The 21,342-nt window shown below is 41.9% G+C and overlaps 1 protein-coding gene across 3 annotated transcripts in view; it reads left to right on the top strand.

Moving 5' to 3' along the window:
• Nucleotides 1-2,780: 2,780 nt before the first annotated feature.
• INTU (inturned planar cell polarity protein) overlaps nucleotides 2,781-21,342 on the top strand; it is a 56,245-nt gene continuing 37,683 nt past the window's right edge. The window contains exons 1-2 of one of the 3 annotated variants that reach the window (XM_076337254.1): nucleotides 2,781-2,895; nucleotides 13,613-14,199. In XM_076337254.1, the coding sequence (XP_076193369.1) occupies nucleotides 2,783-2,895; nucleotides 13,613-14,199 (700 nt within the window). In that variant the 5' untranslated portion in view covers nucleotides 2,781-2,782. Of the gene's footprint in view, nucleotides 2,896-8,983; nucleotides 9,133-9,565; nucleotides 9,646-13,612; nucleotides 14,200-21,342 lie in introns of those variants that run through there. The other 2 variants (XM_076337253.1, XM_076337255.1) reach the window with 2 other exon arrangements.

Here is a 21,342-nt window from a genome sequence, read left to right as displayed (position 1 = left end):
CATATCGAGGAAAACATTCTATTTGATTTTAAAATTTGTAATTTTGCCTGTTTATCAGCAGCATGGTGCTGTTGGATCTGTCTTTTCATAAGCTACACAAAACCTAAGTCACCTTTTTTAATTTTGGCATGTTTTGAGGTTCTCTTTGTTTATATTTACATGCTCTAGTTTTCCTGAGTTGTAAGCAATTCTAATAAAGATCTTCACAATTGATTTTAAGCCGATGTAAAAGTACAATATTAGTAGCAGATGATGTTATCATTAAGCTCAGCATTAGGTCAGCAGTTGTAAGAGACACAAAAAATGGTCTCCCGAGAAGGAACCCAGGGACAAAGAAAAGCTGACAAGCATCTTGGAAAGGTCTTCGGGCAATGCAGCGTGATTTTGATGGTAATGTTTGGGGGTTTTGTTGTTTTCTACCAGCAGATGCCAGCCCTAGAAGTGGGGTTTATGTTGTCCTAAGCAAATTGGGAAAACACACCCCTGTTGTGTACAAAATTAAATATGTCTGCTCCTTCAGGGAATAAAAATAATACTAAGGGTGGAAAAAATATAGCAAAGTAAATCTCTGCAGCTTTTTGCTCTGCTGCTGTTACATAACGCTGTTCTGAAAAGCACATTGTACAGGACTGATGGGAATCTAGCAGTCCAGATAAGCTGCTGAAGCCCCAGATCTACATGAAATTCTAGCCTAAAATTTATAGCCTCAGTATGCATGTGTAGGGACTTTTGCCTCTCGTTTGCTTGAGGAAAATACACACAGTGCTAGCAGCTCTGGCTCCTAATCATGCCGCTGTCAGATGCTGGGCTGACGAGGGCTGACTACTTCAAAGAGGGGTTACAAAATATTTTTTGATTAATCGATGCTAGCTTAAGCATCATCGGATAATCTTTGCCTTTTTTTTTTTTCTCTTCAATTCAGCATGTAGACAAGAATGAACACACAGTTTAAAATGACCTGCACTGTTTCTTCCGCACTTTCACAGGGCTCAGTTACCGTAGAAGACACGCTGTGAAGACACAAAAGTAGCTATAACTATGAACAGGAGGAAAAATTCTAACCTTGCCACCTGATCCATACTTCCAAGAACATTTGTATATGAAATATGCTAAGCTTTGCACATGGGTGCAGTCACCTAGAAACATGGATTGTGCCTAAGTGGTTTCTTAGAGTGATGGGGACGCAACCACCATGCAATTACCATCAGCTTTCTGAAATCAAGATGTGGGTATTGCAAGTTCTTCTCACAGTGCCCACTGCAGAAGCATTATGCTTATTTTGATACTGTACATCCCAAACTCCTCCAGCCACTGCTACTTAGACCCAAAATCCTGGTACACCTTCAGCTTCCCTAGCACCATAGCCCTGGTGCTGAAGATCATGACAAAGGTTTTATGGTCATAATCCCAGGCAGCACTGCTGCTGTTGCTCACCTCAGTGGATGATGATGGTTCCCACATCTTTGACAGTAGTAGAATTCAGAGGAGATTGTCTTTCTCTTAAAAATTCTAGCTGGTATCAAAGAAAGAAAGAAAGAAAGCAAAATTTTGAAAAGCAGAAAATGGTAAGATACCTAAATTTTAGAGTCATGCTACTTGGTGAGAATCCCAGCCACAGCCTCATGGTGATTATGCATTCACCCTCTCCAATCTCAGCTGTTGCCATTGTCTACTCAAGCCAAAGTCTTCAAGAAAGCTGAAGCTTTTATTCCGTATAGTGGTCAACATCCCATGGAGCTGGATGCTAAAACATTCAATGGCTTCCAATTTGATATCAATTCAGTATCATGCTGGTGGTCCTCCTCTTAATGGTCTTTCTGGGAAACAACTTCATTGTTGCATTGCTATAATTATCTCAGACACAATAACTGAGAGAAACTAAAACTGATGTTTTAAATAACTGATTGCAAGACCTTATTAGCTATTGATTTTAAATCACCTGTAGAAGAAAAATGTAGAGGAGATGACCACATCTTGAAAAATCTTAAATGCTGGAGAAAACTGATCGCTTTGTAAAAGGGAGCAGAGAACATAAATGATGGCAATTCATGGGTAATAAATAAAAATGGTGAAGATATGGGTCACACCACTTTCACACATTCACATCCCTGCTCATTCAATATACTGTGTCAGAATTTTGCAGATTGGAAACCAGTAAGGGATTCCTGTAGCTCAGGAATCATCTGAAAGAGCTTGTAATTACTGTTTTGTGAAAGAGGGAAACAAAGACTGGATTAGATTTTGTGGGATTGATAATTTTTCATATTAACACTTAAGGAAATAGCACCAACTGGGCAATTCCATTATTTTAACCAGCAGGAAAATACGTGGGGAAAAAATATTTTCTCACACAATGGGAGCTGTGGATGCAGGTCTGAGGAAAAAAAAAAAAATCTACGGGCGCAGTTAGGAATGATTTTACCGCATCTATATGAAACTCGTGTTTTCAGGGTTTGCTGGTTCCCGAGAGAAACGACACCGTGCAACAGCGTAAGGCAGCCCCCCTCGGCGGCCGGCAAGTGGTCTGGGACAGACCCCCCGGCGAGGGCAGGCGGCAGCAGACCACCAGCACCTCTTCAGGGCCAGTCCCACCATCTCCCCGGCGCACGCCGCCGTTCTCAGCTGCGTGGGACGCGTTTCCCCCGTGCCCCGCGGCGTGGCGCCGGCGGGCTCTAGGACCGCGCGGGAGGCGCGGCGGAGGCGGGCGGGTTGAAGGGCTCCCACCTGCCCGCGGCCGCCCGCAGTCCCCGGTGCCGCGGGGCAGGCGGCGGCGGGGCGGGCGATGAAGGGGCCGCGGGCGCCCGCGATGTTCGGGGCGGGCAGGTACAGCATCCCGCGGCCCGTCACCAGGAACCTGGAGGACCTGGACTCGGTGCAGAGCGTCCTGCTGCACAGGTCAGTGGCGGGGACGGGGAGGCGGCTCCTGCACCGGCCCGCCGCAGGCTTCGCGGCGGGGGGAGGCTGGAGTTTGCTTCCCAGGCTCGGGAGGCTCTGGCTCCCCTCGCTTTCCGACCGCTCCTGGGAGAAGAGCGGCCGGGTGAGAAGCGCCCCTGCCCCTCCGCGCAGGAGGAGGTCGCCGCAGCCCAGCGAGGACCCGCCGGCCGGCGGGGCCGGCGTCGAGGCCCGGGGGGCGGTGGCGAGTCCCCGGCTCTCCGGAGAGGCTCCCCGCGGCAGCCTTTTGTTGTCGAGGCAGGAAGCGAGAAGGGCCGTGTCCCTGCCTCCCCTCACCTTCCCCGGGCGCCGGTGGGGCGCGGGCAGGGGAGGCGCCGTGCCCGCCGCCGCGGGGGCAGGGGGCGGGCGGCGAGAGCTGGGGCTGCCCCGGTGCTCGCGGGAAGGGAAGGGGCGGCTGCCCGCGGGGCACCGACTCGCCCTCGGGTTTCCCTCCCTCCTTGAGAAGCGGTGGACCTGCAGGTGAGGGGAGCTCCCCTAATGCACTTTTGAAGGGTGCCCTGCAGCCTGCGCAGGACTGCATGGGAGCCCGGGGGCTACGCCTGGATTTCTTACACGTGTAAGGAAACGGGTTGACAGAGGGAAACTCTGTTGCATCAATTCCATAAACATTTCGACCTCTTCCTTAAGGGGAGGAAAAGAAAAATACCTTAACTCGCACACAAATCCAAGATGGGCACTCTTTAAGTGGATGTGCCGGAGGCACGCTGCATGAGAAGCAGCTGCTTTTTCCCCCTGCCTTCACCATCCCTAATGTGCAATTCTCCACAGTATCCCCTCACAAAGAAATCTCGACAGTAAGATCTTACCCAACAGGCCAATGCAGGACTTTCAAAGCCACCCTCAATGCCATTTTCTTTGCGCTAGCTGAGAGCCACTTGAACTTTAGAAGGAAAACACCATCTTGTTCAGCAGTATCCAAGAGAAGCTCATCTCCAGTTGTTCTGTAAAGTGCCCATTTCCTAACGTGTTTTCTCAGCTACATTGATTTATTTCCTACTGCAAAGAAAAAGTACACTTTCTCTCAGTGCCAACTCCAAACAGCTCTTGCTATGGAAACTAACAGCTAATTATTAACTCAGCTTCTCTCCGGCTCAGCATCAAACTGAATAGCCGCTTAAAATCCATTCCTGTGAACACTGAGGATGAAAACACTGAGTTCAGCAAGGAGGGCACACGGGAATCAGCCTGTTCCTGCACTCTGAAGCCACTTCATAAGCAATAAATGTGCCCATATGCTAACAGGGGAGCCTCTGGTATCTGAAACCCTGTGCATGCATTTGTCAGTGACTTAACAGAAAATGTTCCATTTCAGAGTTGGATTGAAAACATGCTGCCCCGTGGTATTGCTTATATTAGTACACTTTCAGTGCAATAAGGTACTGTTCATACTTGAAACATTTGCATGTTGACTGACTGCAAATAATGGTTTTCTTTCATGCTTGAGATGCCTGCTATGCTGTGCATAGCAGGTGATCCTAAAAAAAGAGCCTGTAGATTTAAAGTGAAGTAAGAACAGTAGGAAAAATCTTATTTGAAATTACAGCTGCTTTTCATGCTAGAGGGAACTCTTAACTCTGTAAGACTCTTTTCCAAAAGAATGAGATGGGTTAAACTAGTCTTCCCAGATTCTTCGTGGCTGTCTTCCGTTGTTTTTATGTTCTTCTTCTGAAATACTTTCTGTGAGCCAATTGCATAGAGGGAAGTTGATACAGAAAGCTTAAAAAGTCAGAAAGAACAGTCTGTTTTATTTATTGAGCACTGGAGTGTTTTCTCACAAAATTTCTGTTCCTTTGGTCACAAAGGTAGCCTTCACTCTCCATTTAGTCTGTTTATATGTAAATATCCCAATTAAAATGACAGTCCAGTATCAGAAAAGCTGTGAACAGCAGATTTTGTAATCACAATCTTATTCATGTAGTTTTACATAAACCTTGTAATTGTAAAGTCTTATTTATTAAGGAATGCCTGTGAAATGTGCCTTTTGTCTCTTAAGAAAGACTTTGGCGGGGTCTGTATTGTCAGGGGAAAGCTGTATTGTCATTAATCTTTAAAAAAGAGGAACTTATTTCTGTCTCATTTTTGCTGATGCTGTGCACTGGAGGAATAAAAAAATCAATAGGAATCAATAGCTGAAAAGTCTGTAATGTCACTCTAGCAATCTAGATTTCTGTTAGTTTTTCTTCAGATGTTTGAGTGAAGCAGGTGTAGCAGCAAGAAACAGAACTGTTAAACAAAGATGAAAATATTTTCCTCTTAGTTTTATCTGCTTGTAATGTATCATGTAATATCTGTAATATATCATCTTATGTCTGTCCAGTTGTTGATAGAGCCTTCCTGGAAATATTATCTGGTTTGAAAACAAGCAAAAAGGGGGGAAAAAAAAAATAGAAACAATAAGAAGTCACTTAGGCCTTCTTATTTCTTTATCAATAATGAGGAGCTGTAATTTGAAGTATGGAAGGGGAGGGGGAAAGCAAATGGACACTTAAAATACTGTTGATACACATAGTGTAAGAAAGACGGATTCGACTATAGTCCAGGTATATCCAGTGAGATTTGTCTCGCGGTATTACTATGGCCTGTTTATACTGCCTACGGTGCACAAAAGAGCCAGAAAGCTGGCAGATCCAGTCGTTCGCGAATTCTCCCAGTTTGGAGCGCTGTTCAGAGAGTGCAGAGACAGGACTGCAGTCTGTGCTCTTCCTCACCCACGCTGGCATTTGGCAGGGGGAATGACCCTGAAGAAGGGGAGATTGCTGAAAAATCAGGGATCTGATATAATTCCTGGATAGTGCATTGGCACCTCACAGGCATAAACTGGGTAGTCCTAAGTATCAGGTAGCATTCATTCACAGCAGAGGGAGCGTTAGTTTGCCCCAGTACACCAGGGGCGTAACACCATCCCAGTTTTCAGCCCTGGGTTGAGAAGAGCTCAACTACGTCCATGATTCAGGCCCAACACGCCTGCTGAATGTGAATCAGTGAAATCAATCTGGCATATCATGAGTGAATCAAAGGTCCTGGTAAAATTGCTAAGATCAGGCCTGACTACACAAAACCAAACACGACAAGCTAGAGTAGTCATAAACACTAATCCTAAATTTCCCTGTGTGCTACCATATAGCTGTTGGGAAAGACTATAACTCCAGCCTCATTTTTTCATCATCAGGTTGAAAAAATCAGCTGTCAGTATGTAACAATGAAAAAATGTTAGTAGTTTAAATTGGACAGTGGTTGGAGTAGGGGTTCATAAGTATCCATGCAACAGTACCAAAAAATAGAGTTACGCCCTAGTTATTTTCCTCCTTTATTAGAAAGGCCCAGTATATCTCTTTGGTGTGTCCTGTACGCTGTCCTCTTTTAACTATGATCTACTCCTGAATATAAATGTGGATCAAGGTAGACTTATTTTTAAAGCACAATAGCTTTTGAAGCAGGTTAAGCCAAAAAAACTAACAAGGAACTCTTGTTCTGAAATGAATTTCCACACATGGATTTAGTTCCTTGCAGGAACAGCTAATCAGAACAACCTTAAGGCGAAAGAGAGTGCTTTTTAATTATCCACTTTTAAATGCTCATTAACCAGTTGTCCAGTAAGGGTGAGCAGTAGTATTGATGCCAGTGATGCCCTGTGGCAAATTTTTACCATGTGCTTGTTAATAACAGCAACCTAGCAAAGAAGGCTTATGGGTTCCTTAGTGAGAAGCATCAGCCCAACTGCTTGGACTAAGTGTAAAGGATTTGCCAGAAGACAAATTATTTCAAGGCTTTTCCTAATATTTATGCACAAGAAATGAGGCTTTCCTCTCAAGAGGGATTGTGTGGGAAAATCTGTGTCTTCACTAAAATAAAATCCTGCTGTATGAGATATGTTATGTCTCGTGATCTTTAATTGTTCCCACAGCAGCAAAAATTCCACATTCATTTCAGAAAAATATATAGGTGACTCCCAACTACCTCTTTCAGTGGACCAAAATCTTCCATCATCCTTTCCTTCGTGATATGGTTATCCCTAGAAAATAGCAAGTAGTGTAAGATTGCCGCCTCCTTTTTAGAGGGCCTGTATTTCTCACTTACTGAGCAAACAACTGGAAACAATTAACCAACTCTTGAACTCAGTGAAATTTAACATAAGTAACACAGGACCATCTGGCATAGACTATCACTTCTCCACAGAAACACTTCAGTGTGCTGTTCAGTGTATTAAAAGTGCTTGCAAATATAAGCAGAATTAGGGAGGGCGGGACAGTGTATCTCGCCTACCTCTATTAAAATTCTAACTCCTGCAGTAGTATTCTTAGAAAATCATAACTCATTAGGCTCTTTGGGAAATGCTGTTTATGCAGACTATTTTGTTTTCACAAAGTGAATTGTTTGGGAAGTGGGGTATTTCTAAAATATTTTGTCCACCTGTTCTTCTGGAAGCGATAGAAAGAATGAAAGTTGGTGCATATCTTGCATTCTGACAATTGGAAACAACCAAAGATCTGATTTTTTTTTTTTTTTTAAAAAGAATTTTCGACTACCCATGGATTATATACTTTGTGTGAAGTGGTTGTTGCCAGCTCAGATAGGAAAAAAAGCTTAAATTTTCTACCATATCCTGTCCTAAACTGAATGAAACCATATTAGAACAAACGTTATTTGTTTTTCTTTAGGTAGGGAATGTTTCTGTCTCCTCTTCTGGATAGGTTTGTAGTCTTAAAATCCATGCAACAGTGATTTATCTGTAAAATCAGGTCTTGTACAGGCACTTCAGAATGGCCACAAAATTTAATATAGGTATCTTTAGCTACTCCAGTTGAAGCCTTAATCACATGGAAACGAGTCCAAAACATTTCTGTCAATTCACTTGAAATCACACTTATTAACGAACACTTCCCTAAAACAGTTTCAAGCACAGGAGTTTCGTAGCAGAATTCTGTGACTCCTACACAGTGCTCCAGCACTATAAAACCTCACTGCTGAAGCTGTGCAAATATCCCACTGAGCAGAGATTAAATCCAACACGTTAAAAGTGTTCCAACGATTATTCTCCATCCCTTTCCTTATTCACCATGCGTGTCCTGATAGGTTTACTGACATAGCTACGCAGCAAGTTGTCTCCAGGGTTGCCATGAGTCTTGTTTTTCATGGATATGAATAATTTAAGCCCTGAAAACCTAGTAGGTTGGGTTTTTTTCTCTCTCTCTTGACTGTGCATGATTTTGCATTTGTAGACTGCATTGACTGCTTTAAGGTGACAAATCATCTAGCTTGTTTGGGTCTGTCTTGCATCCTTGCCTCTCCTCCCTAACCTGACTGCTCTCCTGACTAACCTAAAGAGAAGTTATCTTAGTTTCTCACGACTCTTTAAATGATTATAACGGAGCATAACATAAAGCACGGAAGTATTCCACTGCTAACCATTTTTGACTTGATGAAAATTACTATTTACCTCATGTTTCTCCAAATCAGTTTTTGATTATCAGCAATGCTTTGAGGCTCGCCCCAGGACTATGAGTTTCATTAATAGTCTCTTTCATGGGACTGTTGCTGAGACCTTGATATCAGACCGCTAAATAAATAGTCTGTTCTCCATTATGTGTTCCATATGACACACTGAAAGACTTTCAAGGGACTAGTGAGACTCAGCTGTTTGTTTTGAGGAGGTAAACGGGGAGGTTGGGCACTTTGAAACGTTTGTGTGTTACTGTTCTTGCCAGCCAAAGGAGGCAGGCGAGCTGGCCTTTCTGCCAGATGCTGCGCTAAGACTACAATTTGCCTCCTCCCGAGGCGGGCACCGGTGCGTGCCGTAATTACTGCTTATCAAAGCCTGGTGCTCTGAGGCCGGTTGGCGGCGGCGGCGGGGCTCTCCGTGGGCGCGGGCCTCACAGGCGGCGCCGCGACCGTTAACGTTCCGCGCGCGGCGGCCCTGGGCAGGACGCGCCTTCAGGCTTCCCCCCGTCTCCATGGCGCCGGGCCGGGGCCGCCAATGGGAAGGGCAGGGCGCGGGTCACGTGCCCGCCCGGCGCGCTGGGGTGCGGGTGTCATGGCGTCCGGGGGGGACGGCGGGAGTGGGCGCGGAGCCGCTGACGGGACGGAGCCGTCGAGGGGAGGAGGCGTTGAGTGTGCCGGCACCGGCGGCGGCGGCGGCAGCGAGAGCGGCTCGTGCGCCACCTCGCTGTCCGCGAGCTCCGAGTAAGGGCGGGGCGGGGAGGGCGAGCCGCGGCGGCGCCCCTGGGGCGGGGCCGGCGGCGCTCGCTACCCGCCGCACCCGCGGGGGGGGGGGGGGCGCGGGCCGGCCTGGGCCAGGGGCTTTCTCCACGCGGGTCGCGGCCCACGGCCCCTCCCGGCACGCCGCCCCTCCGTAGCGGAGCCCGCCGAGGAGGCGGTGGGCGGGCGGCGGCCGAGCGGGCGCCCCCGCGGGGCGCTCTGCCGGCGCCCGTTGCTGTCTGCGGTGTAGAGTCGTTTTTACTAGCCGAGGGCGCGCTTTGCTTTCTAAGACTGCCTTTCTCTGGCAGAACCCTAGGAGTAAGGTGGCGAGCGGCAGCGTTAGTTCAGCGAGCCGGCGGTCCTTGGGTTGATTCCTGTCTCCCAGCTGGACGGTGCCTGGGAAGGGGAAGGGAAAGAGGGACTTGGCTCATGTGTTATGAGTGCCTTAGCGTTGGAGGTGCAGTCTCCCTGTTTCAGTGGCCTGCCTTTTGGGAAATGGTAGGTGAGAAGACAACTCTGTAATACCATTACGTATTTTACAGTCATATATGCCTCACCTGTAACACACTTCTGCCTGAAGCCATGCTTTTTTTTTGCCTTTTTTTTTTCTTTCGTGTGTGCTTGGGTTTTTTCTTTTCCAATTCTTCCATCTAAAATGCCTATTTACTGGCGTTCTTTACATGTGTTCAGGGGATAAAGCTGTGTTCCACAGTGTTCAACGCAGAACACAACGCATAGTGCTGTTGGATAAATGGAAATGCCTCTTTTCTATCACTGCATCAACAGAACTGTGAAGCTTTAATTTTAGGTTAAAATAGTTTCTTCTGTTGGACCTATAACACTCCAGCCTTAGTACAGAAACAAGAGGAGGTTAAGATTTGACTTGTAATGAAAAGGGGGGGAGAATCAGAGTACGGTTTTGCAAAGTAACAGGTACAAAGATAGGTCTGTTGGCTATTTTAAGATTAGCAGCATTTGTTCCTCTATAGGTGATCTGTATGTGGTTTTATAATCAGCCATATTTGATTAAATTAAAGAAAGAAAAACCTTGGGAATGGTTTTCTGAATTGAAGAGTTACTGACTTCCAGAATAAACTTGTGACAGTTGAAACTGTGCAGCTTGATACGACAGCTAACGTGGACCAACCAAGATACGCCAAGGAACGTTCACGCGAGGGCAGAAATAGGGGTGATACGAGTGCTTCTTTGTCAGAGCCCTATGACTTTGTGCAAGGCCTATTTTCAGACAGGGCTGTGAAGTGAATGCTTATGTATGCCATTGTGAAAGTAGTGTGTTTTCGGGGTTTTTCTAATAGTTTTGTCTATTTTAAGAGTTTGACATTTGCTGTCACTTTACTAATTGTGATGGATCAGAACCCCTCGAGGCAGCCATAGCTATTAAGAGGATGGCAGCTTTGCGTATACCAAATTGATGCCTCAGTCTGAAGCTGTACTTTGTTGCTGCATAGGCAAAGGTTGGGAAAACTAAAGATGATGATGATCTTAACTTCTGCAAAGAATCATATGGGTGGAATTTAACCATACGTTGCAGTAAAATATTTAACCCTTGATTTGTTGTTTTCTTTAATTGCTTTAAAACAAGGCTCATAGTTGTTAACTGGTTATCGTTTCCGAGTTTCCTTGGGTGAGAACAGTCTTCTCTTGCTTCAGAATCAGAACTTGGATCCTCCATTTCTAGAATACGTTTCTTCCATACACGCACAATTTCAATTGGCATAGTTTTTCAGACGTTTATCCCAAAGAAGAGATATCTGTGTGGGATCAGTGAAACTGCTCTTAGAGGAATGTGGCTATTCCAGATTTTTAGATCCCTTGATTGAAGCTTCCAGACCTATACAGAAGCTCAGGTTATTGTGTAAGTGCTTGTTTTGGCACAAGGGAAGAGAGATGGAAATGAAACTTTTTAAATTTAATTTTATTTTTAGCTTGGTTTAAATCAATTGTGAAACTACAGCATTAGGGAAAAACCTGTCATCCTAGGTGCAGATTTCTTGTTTCAGACTTTGCTTTTTTAGATGTCCGTAGGGATCTGTATTCAGAAAGTGATAGTTCCTTTACAATACGCTTAGGAAAATGCCTTCAGGGAGAGCAGTTCATGCCGTTGTGACACTTTTTCAGTCTTCTGTCTTCATTAGCTTACTTGCATAGAGTGACTTCGCTATGTGCTCCTCCTTGAGGAGCCTTCTCTCTGGAGTGCTTCTGTTTGAGTGGACCCAGTGTAAACACCACACACAACCCTTCCTTCCCACCCCCCCGCCCCTTGGTCCATATAATAGGTTCTAATAAAAGTAGATGACGAAGCTGGAGAACATGAGTGTATGAACTGACATCCAAGCTGAAATTTTGACATCTACCCCAAAGAAGAAAGAGCTTTTCCAAAGAGCACAGTCCCTTTTAAAGAGGGAATAAAAAGGCTATCATACATCACGGGAGTTTCTGCTAACCCAAGTGTTATTTCTTTGTAAATTTCTAATGTTTCCTTTATCAATTCTGTTTTTTCTCAATTTTGCTTACGTGTATCTGAATGCAGGAGTACTTTTTAAGAAAAACAAACCAAGGAAAAACTCTGTCATGTTATTTCTTACATACCACCTTCTGAGAGATGTTGGATCAGTTAGTCTGGCCCTAACAGCCTTTAGGTGGTGTTACCATTCTGATACTTTCTTGAGTGAGATGCTCAAGATCTTGAGTAAGACTTTGTAGAAGATGCAAACTCTGACTTAGCCATGACCATCAGGAATAGCCAAATTATCACGAGCGGTGGCTCTTCTTTTAAAACTATCAACTTGGGCAAAATAATTAATAAATGCAGAGGAAGTGCATGGTGTTTCTTCCTGTCTGCAACATCCATAGTCTTCTGTAAGTCACTGGGGTTCCAGGAAGAGAGTAATGCCAACGTTTTCTATATTCTTAGTTCAGCCAGATCCTCTCTTTGAGCCCTTAAAGGTGCTGTGGTGCAGTGTCTTTGTATAAAGTTCTCTGTTCAGCTAAACTTTGAAGCTGTATCATTGTGTATTTCTATTTGTAATTCTATTTGAATTATGTAATACTAGTTTGCAACAAAATTTGTGTCCTTTATTCAGTAAAATTAGCTAGTTCTAGTATAAAGTGTATGTTAACTTTAAACAATGATATTAATTATTATGTAAGTCTCCATTCTACTTTTTCCTTATTTGATTTTTATCAATGCGACCTCAGATTCATAGAAGGGGAGACCTGTTTGTCATCTAGTCGGGAAGAATGAACTGGTCTTGCCTGTTCCTGAAAATCTTCCATACAGAACATCCCAGATGTTCCTTACATCGCCTGCTAATGCTGATTTTGTGTGTGTGAGATCAAAAAGGTCTCTTAAAATTTAGCTTAAATACTTTGGTAAATTAAACCACTGAGTACTCCTACTTTGACCATTATTGATCCTTATCCTTCTGTAGTAGTACTCTGTGGTTCATCTTGGGGTGGGGGAGTGGACCCCTGTTGCCTCTCAGCTATCATTTTTTGTTTGGGGTCTTTCTCAGCCAAAAGAGTATGATTTCCTTCAGTTTCTTTCCCTTTAAAACATGTTTATAAACTACTTACTATTTGCCTGTGTGCTCTGGGCTTCTTCCAGTTATTACAACTTTCTTAAAATGTACTATCCAAAACTGGACATGGTTGACACATCACCATTGCCAAATGAGGACAAAAATTTTTTTGTGCGGTGCAGATGGTACTCCTGTTAATGCATCCTGTAGTTGCCTTGCCTTTTCCTTGCAGCAGCTTGTTGCTAGTGACTTAAAGTGATCCAATCCAGCTGCTAGAACTTTTTCGATAGCAGTGCTGCCTCTTTACTTTCTTGTTGTGTATTTTTGCATGTGAGCTTGAGTATGCTATTTTGAACCTGTCTTTTTAAAAGAGTTACCTAGGTTTCAGCTTGGTGGGGTTTTTTGTTATGTTGAGGTGATTTTAAAATGTTAATCGTGTCTTTCCAAAGGGCTTGCAGTACAATCTGTCTTACGAATGCATAAGGGAAAAAATAGTGGGAGAGAACAAATAGGATGGCATTTTTTCTCTAAGAGAAAGCCCCATTGTGCCCACGAATGTAATTACTAGTTAAAACTTGTATGTTAAAGAAATGGTTTGGGGTTGGGTTTTTTGGTTTGTTTTCAGAAAGGGAATATTGCTTTTTGCAGTGGCTGTCTTCCTGTAAGGCATGTGAAGAAACTATTTTAACATCTGGGAAGAATGTCTTTCCTTGCCATATCCATCATTTGTCCGAGAAGAGAAGAGCTCTTACCCTCATGGCAAACTTAAAGCAGTTGAGCTTTCAATATTCAGGAGGCAACATTTTTTTTTTCCTTTTCTTTTTCCTTGCACTCTCCCCTCCCTACTTGAAGTAATCAGATGTCACTTGCATAGCAGTCTTCCTTATCAGAGTTGTCACTGATCATTCTTCTTTCTTTCCCAGTGACCTTGAGCCTGAATGGTTGGATGGTGTGCAGAAAAATGGGGAATTATTTTATTTAGAATTGAGTGAAAGTGAAGAAGAAACTCTGCTTCAGAACAGCTGTCCAGAAATGCCAGCAGTGAATCATGTCAGGTTTCGTGAAAATGAAGCTGAAGTTATTCAAGAGGAATCAAGAAAAGAAAGAAAGTATGAACTGAAGAAATTGACCAAAATATTAAAAAAGAAGAATCTTTTACCAAAGCATTCTGGTAAGAAAGGCGGTGGAAGCTGTAATGTGCACTCCACTGGTCCTACTTCCATACTGAAACACCAATCAGCTCAGAAAATGGGTGTCACTGTTCAGCAAAAATACAAAGATGTATATGTTTATGTAAATCCCAGAAAACTGTACAGTGCTGGAGAAGATGAGCAGCACAGGCTGCTGGAGGCCTTAGTAGGGATTGTCCATCAGTCTTCATGGAGCAGCAGAAGAGCGGAAAAACAAGGCAGGAAGGATAAAGTTATCAGAGGAATCGGTGGAGAGAAGCTTGTAGTACATGGCTTGGTGCCAGGTAGTTCAGCAATGAAAGCAGGTCAAATCTTGATCGGTAAGTAATTGAATGAATAGTTAAATTCTGCACTCTTGCTTTAAAATGAAGATTGATTATTTTTTTTGTTGAGGCAGCTGACTTGAATATTCCTGAGACATAAGCAATTACTTACAACAACTATTTTGTAAGTTCTTGAGGGATTATTTTAAATAAATGTCTGCATCTGATATTTTGTTACCTATTCAGTTTTACTATATTAATGGTTTTTAAGAACGTGACAAACTAGAAGGTGTTAATATAGTAAGGGGTTGACTGTCCTTTAAGCGTACAGGGAGTGAGCAGCTTGAACTTGGAGCAACAAATACCCCGCCACCACCACCACCTTTAATTTAATGCAGAATTTGCTCAGTAGATAAGTGGGACTGAGGAGAAGCTATAGTCTGCCAAATACTGTATTTTGTTTTCATTCTTTTCCACACCACCCCCCTTAGATAAAAAGCTTTACTGTATATGCTTTAAATGGATTTTGTACCATAAAAATGAGCGAAAAATACTGAGTAAGATATATTTGTATGTTACAAACTTTCTGCACAGCCTTGTTTGGATATTCTTCTATTTAGCAAGTATTACAGCTGCTTCTTCAGCAGTTGTGATGAGAAGGCCTCCAAATACATAGTGGGGCTGCAGTTTGAGGAGGCAGTGAGCCAGTATAGCAGCTCTCCTTTGTGTTGGTTTGGCTCTTGTCAAACACTTCCATGAGCTGATGCAACTAAATAACCTGGCAGAAAACTAACCCAGAAGAAAAATTGCCTGTCTAGTTTTTGCTGGTGTAGTAAGTTAAACTTGGGTCACAGAAGGTCTGAAAAGCACCCGAGCGTGAATAATGGAGGGGAATGAACTTCTGTGGCTGGTAGCGAAGGAGCAGAAATACTCCCACTTCCAGCATCAAGAGGCCATTAAAAGGACTCGCCACTTCCAAGACCCCAGCCTCAGAGACAGTAAATGTGAGACAGCTAGCCTACATCAGTAAAGGGTGGAAGGTTGTTTAATTACCCTTGAAGCTGGTCCCTTGCAGAGGGAGAGCAAAGATGTGGTGTTGGTTAGAAGATCATGTAAATCTTAATACTATAGCAGCAGAAATCCCACAAAGTCAGCATGAGTGCTTTTGAAACGCCAATGTTGTGTGTGTAAAAAGGCAAATCGTGCTTTGACTAGCTGATTCTTCTAGCACGTGTTTTTGGTGGGGATGCTAAAGAATACTCCAGGGGGAAAATTGGATAACTTTCAAGTTTTATCAGAAAGAACTGATTAGTGAAGAAGTGGGGGATGCAGACCGAGGGGAAGGGAGGAGTGAGTTTCAGCTTGATCTGCTTAATGGTATTTAATCTAGTTGGTGTAAGAGTGGGTATTTATAACCTGTAAGTTAATTTTGGGACACAAATTTGTATATAACTGCATGTTTGTAAGAGCAGGTGTGAAGTCAGAACAGTGTAGGCAAATACAAGATCCAGGAGATAAAGCTAACCTTCTAAATGGAGATGGTACTTCCTCTGCAGCACTTAATGCTTCCTGGAGCTAGTGAGGACAAAAGCTGTGGGGTTTTTTCTTTTGTTTTAAACAGAAGAGCATTTAAATTAATCTAAAGAGTCTAGCAGTTTAATATGTCCTAGGCTATCATCAACCAATATTGCCTTGTTTTTGAACATGGGAAACAAATACTTTTAAGCATACTGTAGTTATTCAGCTCTTAACTGGGAAAATGAGCTGTATTCTGTGCCAACAGTATAAAATGTATAATTTTCATATAAAAATACTTTCAAATTATATATCAGTAGTGAACACTGAGTACTCTGGAATTTTTATGTGGTGTCTAGAAATAGGGATGCTTTGCATAAATGAGATGCTCAGATTTCAGTGCTGTCTGCATAAAGAATATACAGTAAAAAAATTTTTGTTCCAGTCAAAAAACTGTCTGGTTTACTGCTTCTGCATTGCACATCAGAGGATGGGATAGCTATGGTATACACCCAAAGCCTGATTTAGAAGCAACTGTAGTTCAATAGGGAGCCTCCTCAGATCCTCATAGGATTTGAAGTTGGACAGAAAGTTCAAGAAAAATACAGTAGACCTTTGCCTTTTTTTTGTTGTTGTTAAAAGTAAGTTTTAGGAATCCTGTTGTGAATTGTGGAAACAGTCAGTAAAGAATATTTCTGTGGTCAGTCTAAAATTGAAGTATTTGCACAAAAGTTAGCAACTTCTTGAGCCATCACAAATCAGGAATACCTGATCAGTGTAGCATGATGCCTGCTGGCTGGCTTGGTTATAACTTTGTTCATCTTCATTGACCTGCGTGTGCATAGATATTAACCTGTTCTTGCTTTGCTTTTTAACATTTTGATAGCCTTCAATGGTGCAGACCATTTTTTGTAGTAGTCTTTTGTGAAGCAAATACTAAGTATATTTTCCTTTTAAAATACATGCTTTAAAATGACATACTGTGGTCTTCCTGGTGACTAGTTTGCAACACGCATCGCAGGCAAACAGTCTTGACTCAGGGAGTTGTTACTGAATTTAATTTTTTGCCAATTAATATAAAACTTCAGGTCACTGTTTCAGGTACTGAGAAGATGAAAACAAGACAAGACCCCAAACAATTAAGAAAATGCCTTTTTCCCTGCCTTCTCCAGGCTCAGCTTCAACCAAACACCTCTCCTCTCCCCATTTCCAGTCTCATGTACTCTTGTTTTCACTGCATGTTAACACTGTGTGTCCCAACCCATTTGGTGAGCTAACAGGTGGCACAAGAGGGTGGGATTGCGCGTGTGATGTTGTCCTGCTGCTCCTTGCTTCTTTCTTGTTTCCTCTGCTGCAGCCTGACTCCTCCACAGGCCTCAGCCCTTCAGAGATGGGTCTCCTCTGTGGGCTACAACCCTTCCGCTAGTGACTGCTGCTCTTTCTTAAATACATTTGGGCAGAGGTGCCATGGCTCCCCTGGCTAGGTGATGTTTTGGTACGTGGTCAGTTGCTTACACCAGCTTCAGATCTGGCTACGAGCAGCACAAGGCAGCTCGTGACCTTCTGCCACATGGGTCACTCCTGCAGCACCCCGCTACCAAAATCCTGCCAGTTATGCCCGGTAGAGTTTTCTAACTCTCCCATCTTATTTAAAATTTGAGCTCTAGATTATTTTTCCCAAGACTTGGGTTTGTAATATGTTAAATAATAACCAAGTTACTGATTACTTTGTATTTTCATTGGCAAATTAGTTAATTTGTCAGCGATAGGTATGGTAGCCACTTAAATGGCTACCAAGGTTGAATCGTAAGGGAGACTAAACTCTCTTCATTTTTTCACTCTGAATAAACAGTTACAAAGTGGTTATTGCTTTAACGTTTTTTAGTAGAAATAACTGCTTTTCCCCCCCTAAATAATCACTTTCCTCAGGTGGCTTCTTCGATTTATTCTGAAATGTGCATCCCTTACAGCTTTGAACACTTAAAACATCTGTTTATTATTTGTGCACTACACTTTTTTTTTTAAGATTACATATGGAAGTCGTAAGTCTTGTTGCTGTGCTTTATTAACCAAGTAGAATGCAGGTGCTGCCCATATGAAAGTAAATACAACAGTTTTGCAAGCTAAAAAAACCCCACCGCTTTGTAACCATCTAAAGAGATGCCACTCTCTCCATGTGGTGTTTATCAGTTTGTTTATCTTTTTTTTATATTTAGCAGTTCAGCATCCATCTTAAATTTTCAAAACAAAAAAGCCCTCATTGATTTTTAAACTCCTGCTGTCACTTTCATTTTGGTTAAGATGAAATACTGTTGCTTTTATCTCATGTTTTTTAAGTGTCTTTTGTATTTTTGGCAAAACTTTTTTCTCGCTTGAGTTCATTTTAACAATATGCAAAGCTTGGTCTGCTACGTAAAACTTTCTAGTCTCATCTTCGAGCATATCTTCAAAGATAAAAAGCTCCACTAAATATTCACTTTTAGATCCAGGGTTGTGATAGGAAATGCCATTATGATTTGATTTCCTCTCCCCTCCCAATGGAAACTTATCCAATTCACAGCAGGGGATACTTCTTATAAATGCTGATGATCATCATCTTTACTATAGTGCAAATGGAAAAGTAATTCCAATGACACTGAAAATACAGGAAAGCTCTTTTCACTAGCAGAGTAACTATTGTTACCCTCTTTAAAATTATATTCTGTTCTTATTGCTTTCATCACCGAATATCTGAACGATTTGCATGAATTCTTTTGCCTGATCAGAAGGTACAATTGTCAAAAAAGCATGAAAACTACCCAGGGACAGGGATTAATCTTGGGTGATAGCAAAGATGGGCTATAATAATCCAGTTTTGAACAAGTACGCAAAAGATGCAGGCTGCTGTTGCAAGTTTCAGTTGAAAGGTCCAGATCCCAACCCCATTTACTGACATGGTTTTCTATGAGTTTCTAATCCAGTAAGTCTGTTGATGTTATGTGGGAGGGTTATTTGTTTGTTTTCCCCAAATAAAGAAATGTTTAAGTAGTAATCTTTGCTCATTTTAATTTTAATAGTAAAAACGCAGCTATTGCTGTTGGAGTTCTGAAGTTTTGGTAAACAAGGCCATCATTGCTAGAAAGCCAAGTATGTCTGTTAGATTTCCATGGCATAGACTAGTGGTTTAAGACGGTAATCCATTTACAAAAATTAAGCAACTTGCAGTCATCTTCCGACAGTCAAAGTAAATGCTGTTTTTGTCATTTGCAAGACCGTGGAACTAAGAGTCCTGTCAGAAAAATGTCCTTGAAAGGACCAAAATACTGTGGGAGTTAGAGATTTTCATGAGGAATTACCATATATGGTGTACTTGTTGAAAAGGCTCTCCAAGTAGAGATGTTGGGCACGCAAGATAGAAATACAGAGCTTGCGTAAGCCTTGCTGTGTTCTCACTGTGGAGTTTGGGATGTCGTTTATGTTCTTTTAATCTCCTCTTGAAGCATAACAACATTGGGTTTGGGTAAAAGCAGCCTGCTAACATACAAAGCAAGTAATTGATCTGGCTTTCTTCAGCAGAATGTGTTCCATATTTTGCCTTTTTTGGAAAGGAGTATGTGAACAGTTATAAGTACTTCCACCAAGTCGTTACCAAGAACAGAGGAAACTAAATATCAGGATTTCATGAAAAAAGTGTCCTCAGTCCTCTCCCATGTGAACAACATGGTTCTGATTTTAATTCAGCCAAAAACGTTCACTTCCCATCACACTGTGGAAGTGGTATTCACTTATCAATCAGTGTCCCCGGCTTAATGCAAAGAAGATCTACTTTTAGAAATGGTGCTTACAGGTTTATCTCTAGGGAATGGATATTTAATAAAAGTAATAGTCCTGTGCCTCATGTGGCAAAGTGATAGGCAGTTCTGAAATAAACACTTTAGGGATGCCAGCAGTCCCAAAGACTTTTCTAAACTTTGTCTTTAAAAAGGCAGGAATAATTTCATCAGCTGTGTGCAAACTAGGTGTTTGAGATCAATATACACTGTTCTTAGCTACTACTGACTGGATGCAAGAAGTCTTTTCTAATGAGAAGATGGAAAGACAGAACAAAGAAAATAGGAAAGAATTCTTGCCTCTCTTCTCTCTCTGTTCCATCACTCTAGTAAAATTCAGTTCTGCTTCGCATTGTGTGGAGAACATATATGGACATCTTCTAGTTTCTTTGTGGACTGAGAATCTTTTTCTAATAAGTGATAGAACTCAAAAGCTTGATTATTCATTATTATGGGATTAAAAAAAAACCCTCACTTTATTCTTTAAAGAGAAGGACATATATTTTTCTAAAGATAAATTTATTGACTCAAGGTCTGACATCCTGGAGTTGCCTGAAGAAAATTTATTTCCTCTATTGCAGTTGCTCACTGTGTCTCTAAAAATGGAACCGAGTGAGACTTTGTTCTAATGTTCTTCATCTTTTAACATATATGCTGGTGACTTTCATGACAGACAATAGTGATCTTATTGCAGGTGGAAATGCAAGCCAGTAAGAGCAGGTCAAGTGCTTTTCTATATAGTATTATACAGTAAAATTTTTGTATACACCTGTATTGTTGAAAAAGCTAAAAAAAAAAAAGCAAAATTTTATATTATTTTATATCAGGTTTGAAAACATTTCATGCAAATGTCTGCTTCTTGTCTGTGTAAGTATATATGTCTACTTCAGCAAAAAGGAAAAAGTTCACTTTGATCTCTGTGCTTACGAAAAGTCAGTTGGAGGGAATTTTTCACCCACTTCATAGAGCACAAGAATGACTGAAAAATGTATTTGCAGTACCATCTGTACAACTTTTTTCTCTCCACTAGTGAAATGTGCCTCTACATCTGAAATTCAGCAATGTTTTAGTCTGGGAAAATTTGACTTAACTCTGCAAACCATCAAATTAGATCAACTTAAAACAACTGCAAACGCCATTCGCCCTTTTATTTCATTTAACCTAAATTGATTAAGCATTAACTAAGTGAAATTAGATTAAACTTTATACATTTGCGCTTTTTTTTTTTGACAGACAATGTCTGAAGACCTAAGTCAGTCTCACTTTCTGTAAGTTTTTCACACTGCTAAAGGGGAGGAAACAATTCTCAAAGAAAGTGTGGATGTGAAACTTTAACAAAGGAACACTTGCGTATATAAACTCTTTTGCTGGCTTTAATTATCACACTGGGTAGATCCTGTGGTCATGTTCTGCTTCAAGATATTCTGTGTTCATAATTTTACATACTTCCTATTGTGCCAGTGATGTCTTTCATTCTGTTACTTCATAGTCTCTCTTCTTTGAACGCTGCTGTGTTTGGCAAAAAGAAAAGAAGGAAAAAATGCAAACACCCCCACCCCCAATTCTGGAAAGTCCGTACTGATAAATGGAGATTTTCTCAGTTGCACATCAAATTGCAGTTCTTTAATAGCGATACAGCATTTTCTGGCAGAATGAAGGCAGCCTTACCGGACTGCTTTGGCTGTGTCTTCTGGAAAGCTGTTCCATTTATGGTACATGATTACATTTTTTACAAATTGAATGGAATAAATATTTACTGCTGCAAATGAAAGTTTTACATACCTACATTAGGCATTGAATAAATAAAACACTTTGAGTATATAACATGTAAATACTGATGGATCTTCTCCCTTCAAAGTGTCTTTGTATATTCCAC

Source organism: Aptenodytes patagonicus, chromosome 4 (assembly GCF_965638725.1).
Source record: "Aptenodytes patagonicus chromosome 4, bAptPat1.pri.cur, whole genome shotgun sequence".
Taxonomy (NCBI): domain Eukaryota; kingdom Metazoa; phylum Chordata; class Aves; order Sphenisciformes; family Spheniscidae; genus Aptenodytes; species Aptenodytes patagonicus.
This window is presented reverse-complemented; position numbering and strand designations above follow the sequence as displayed.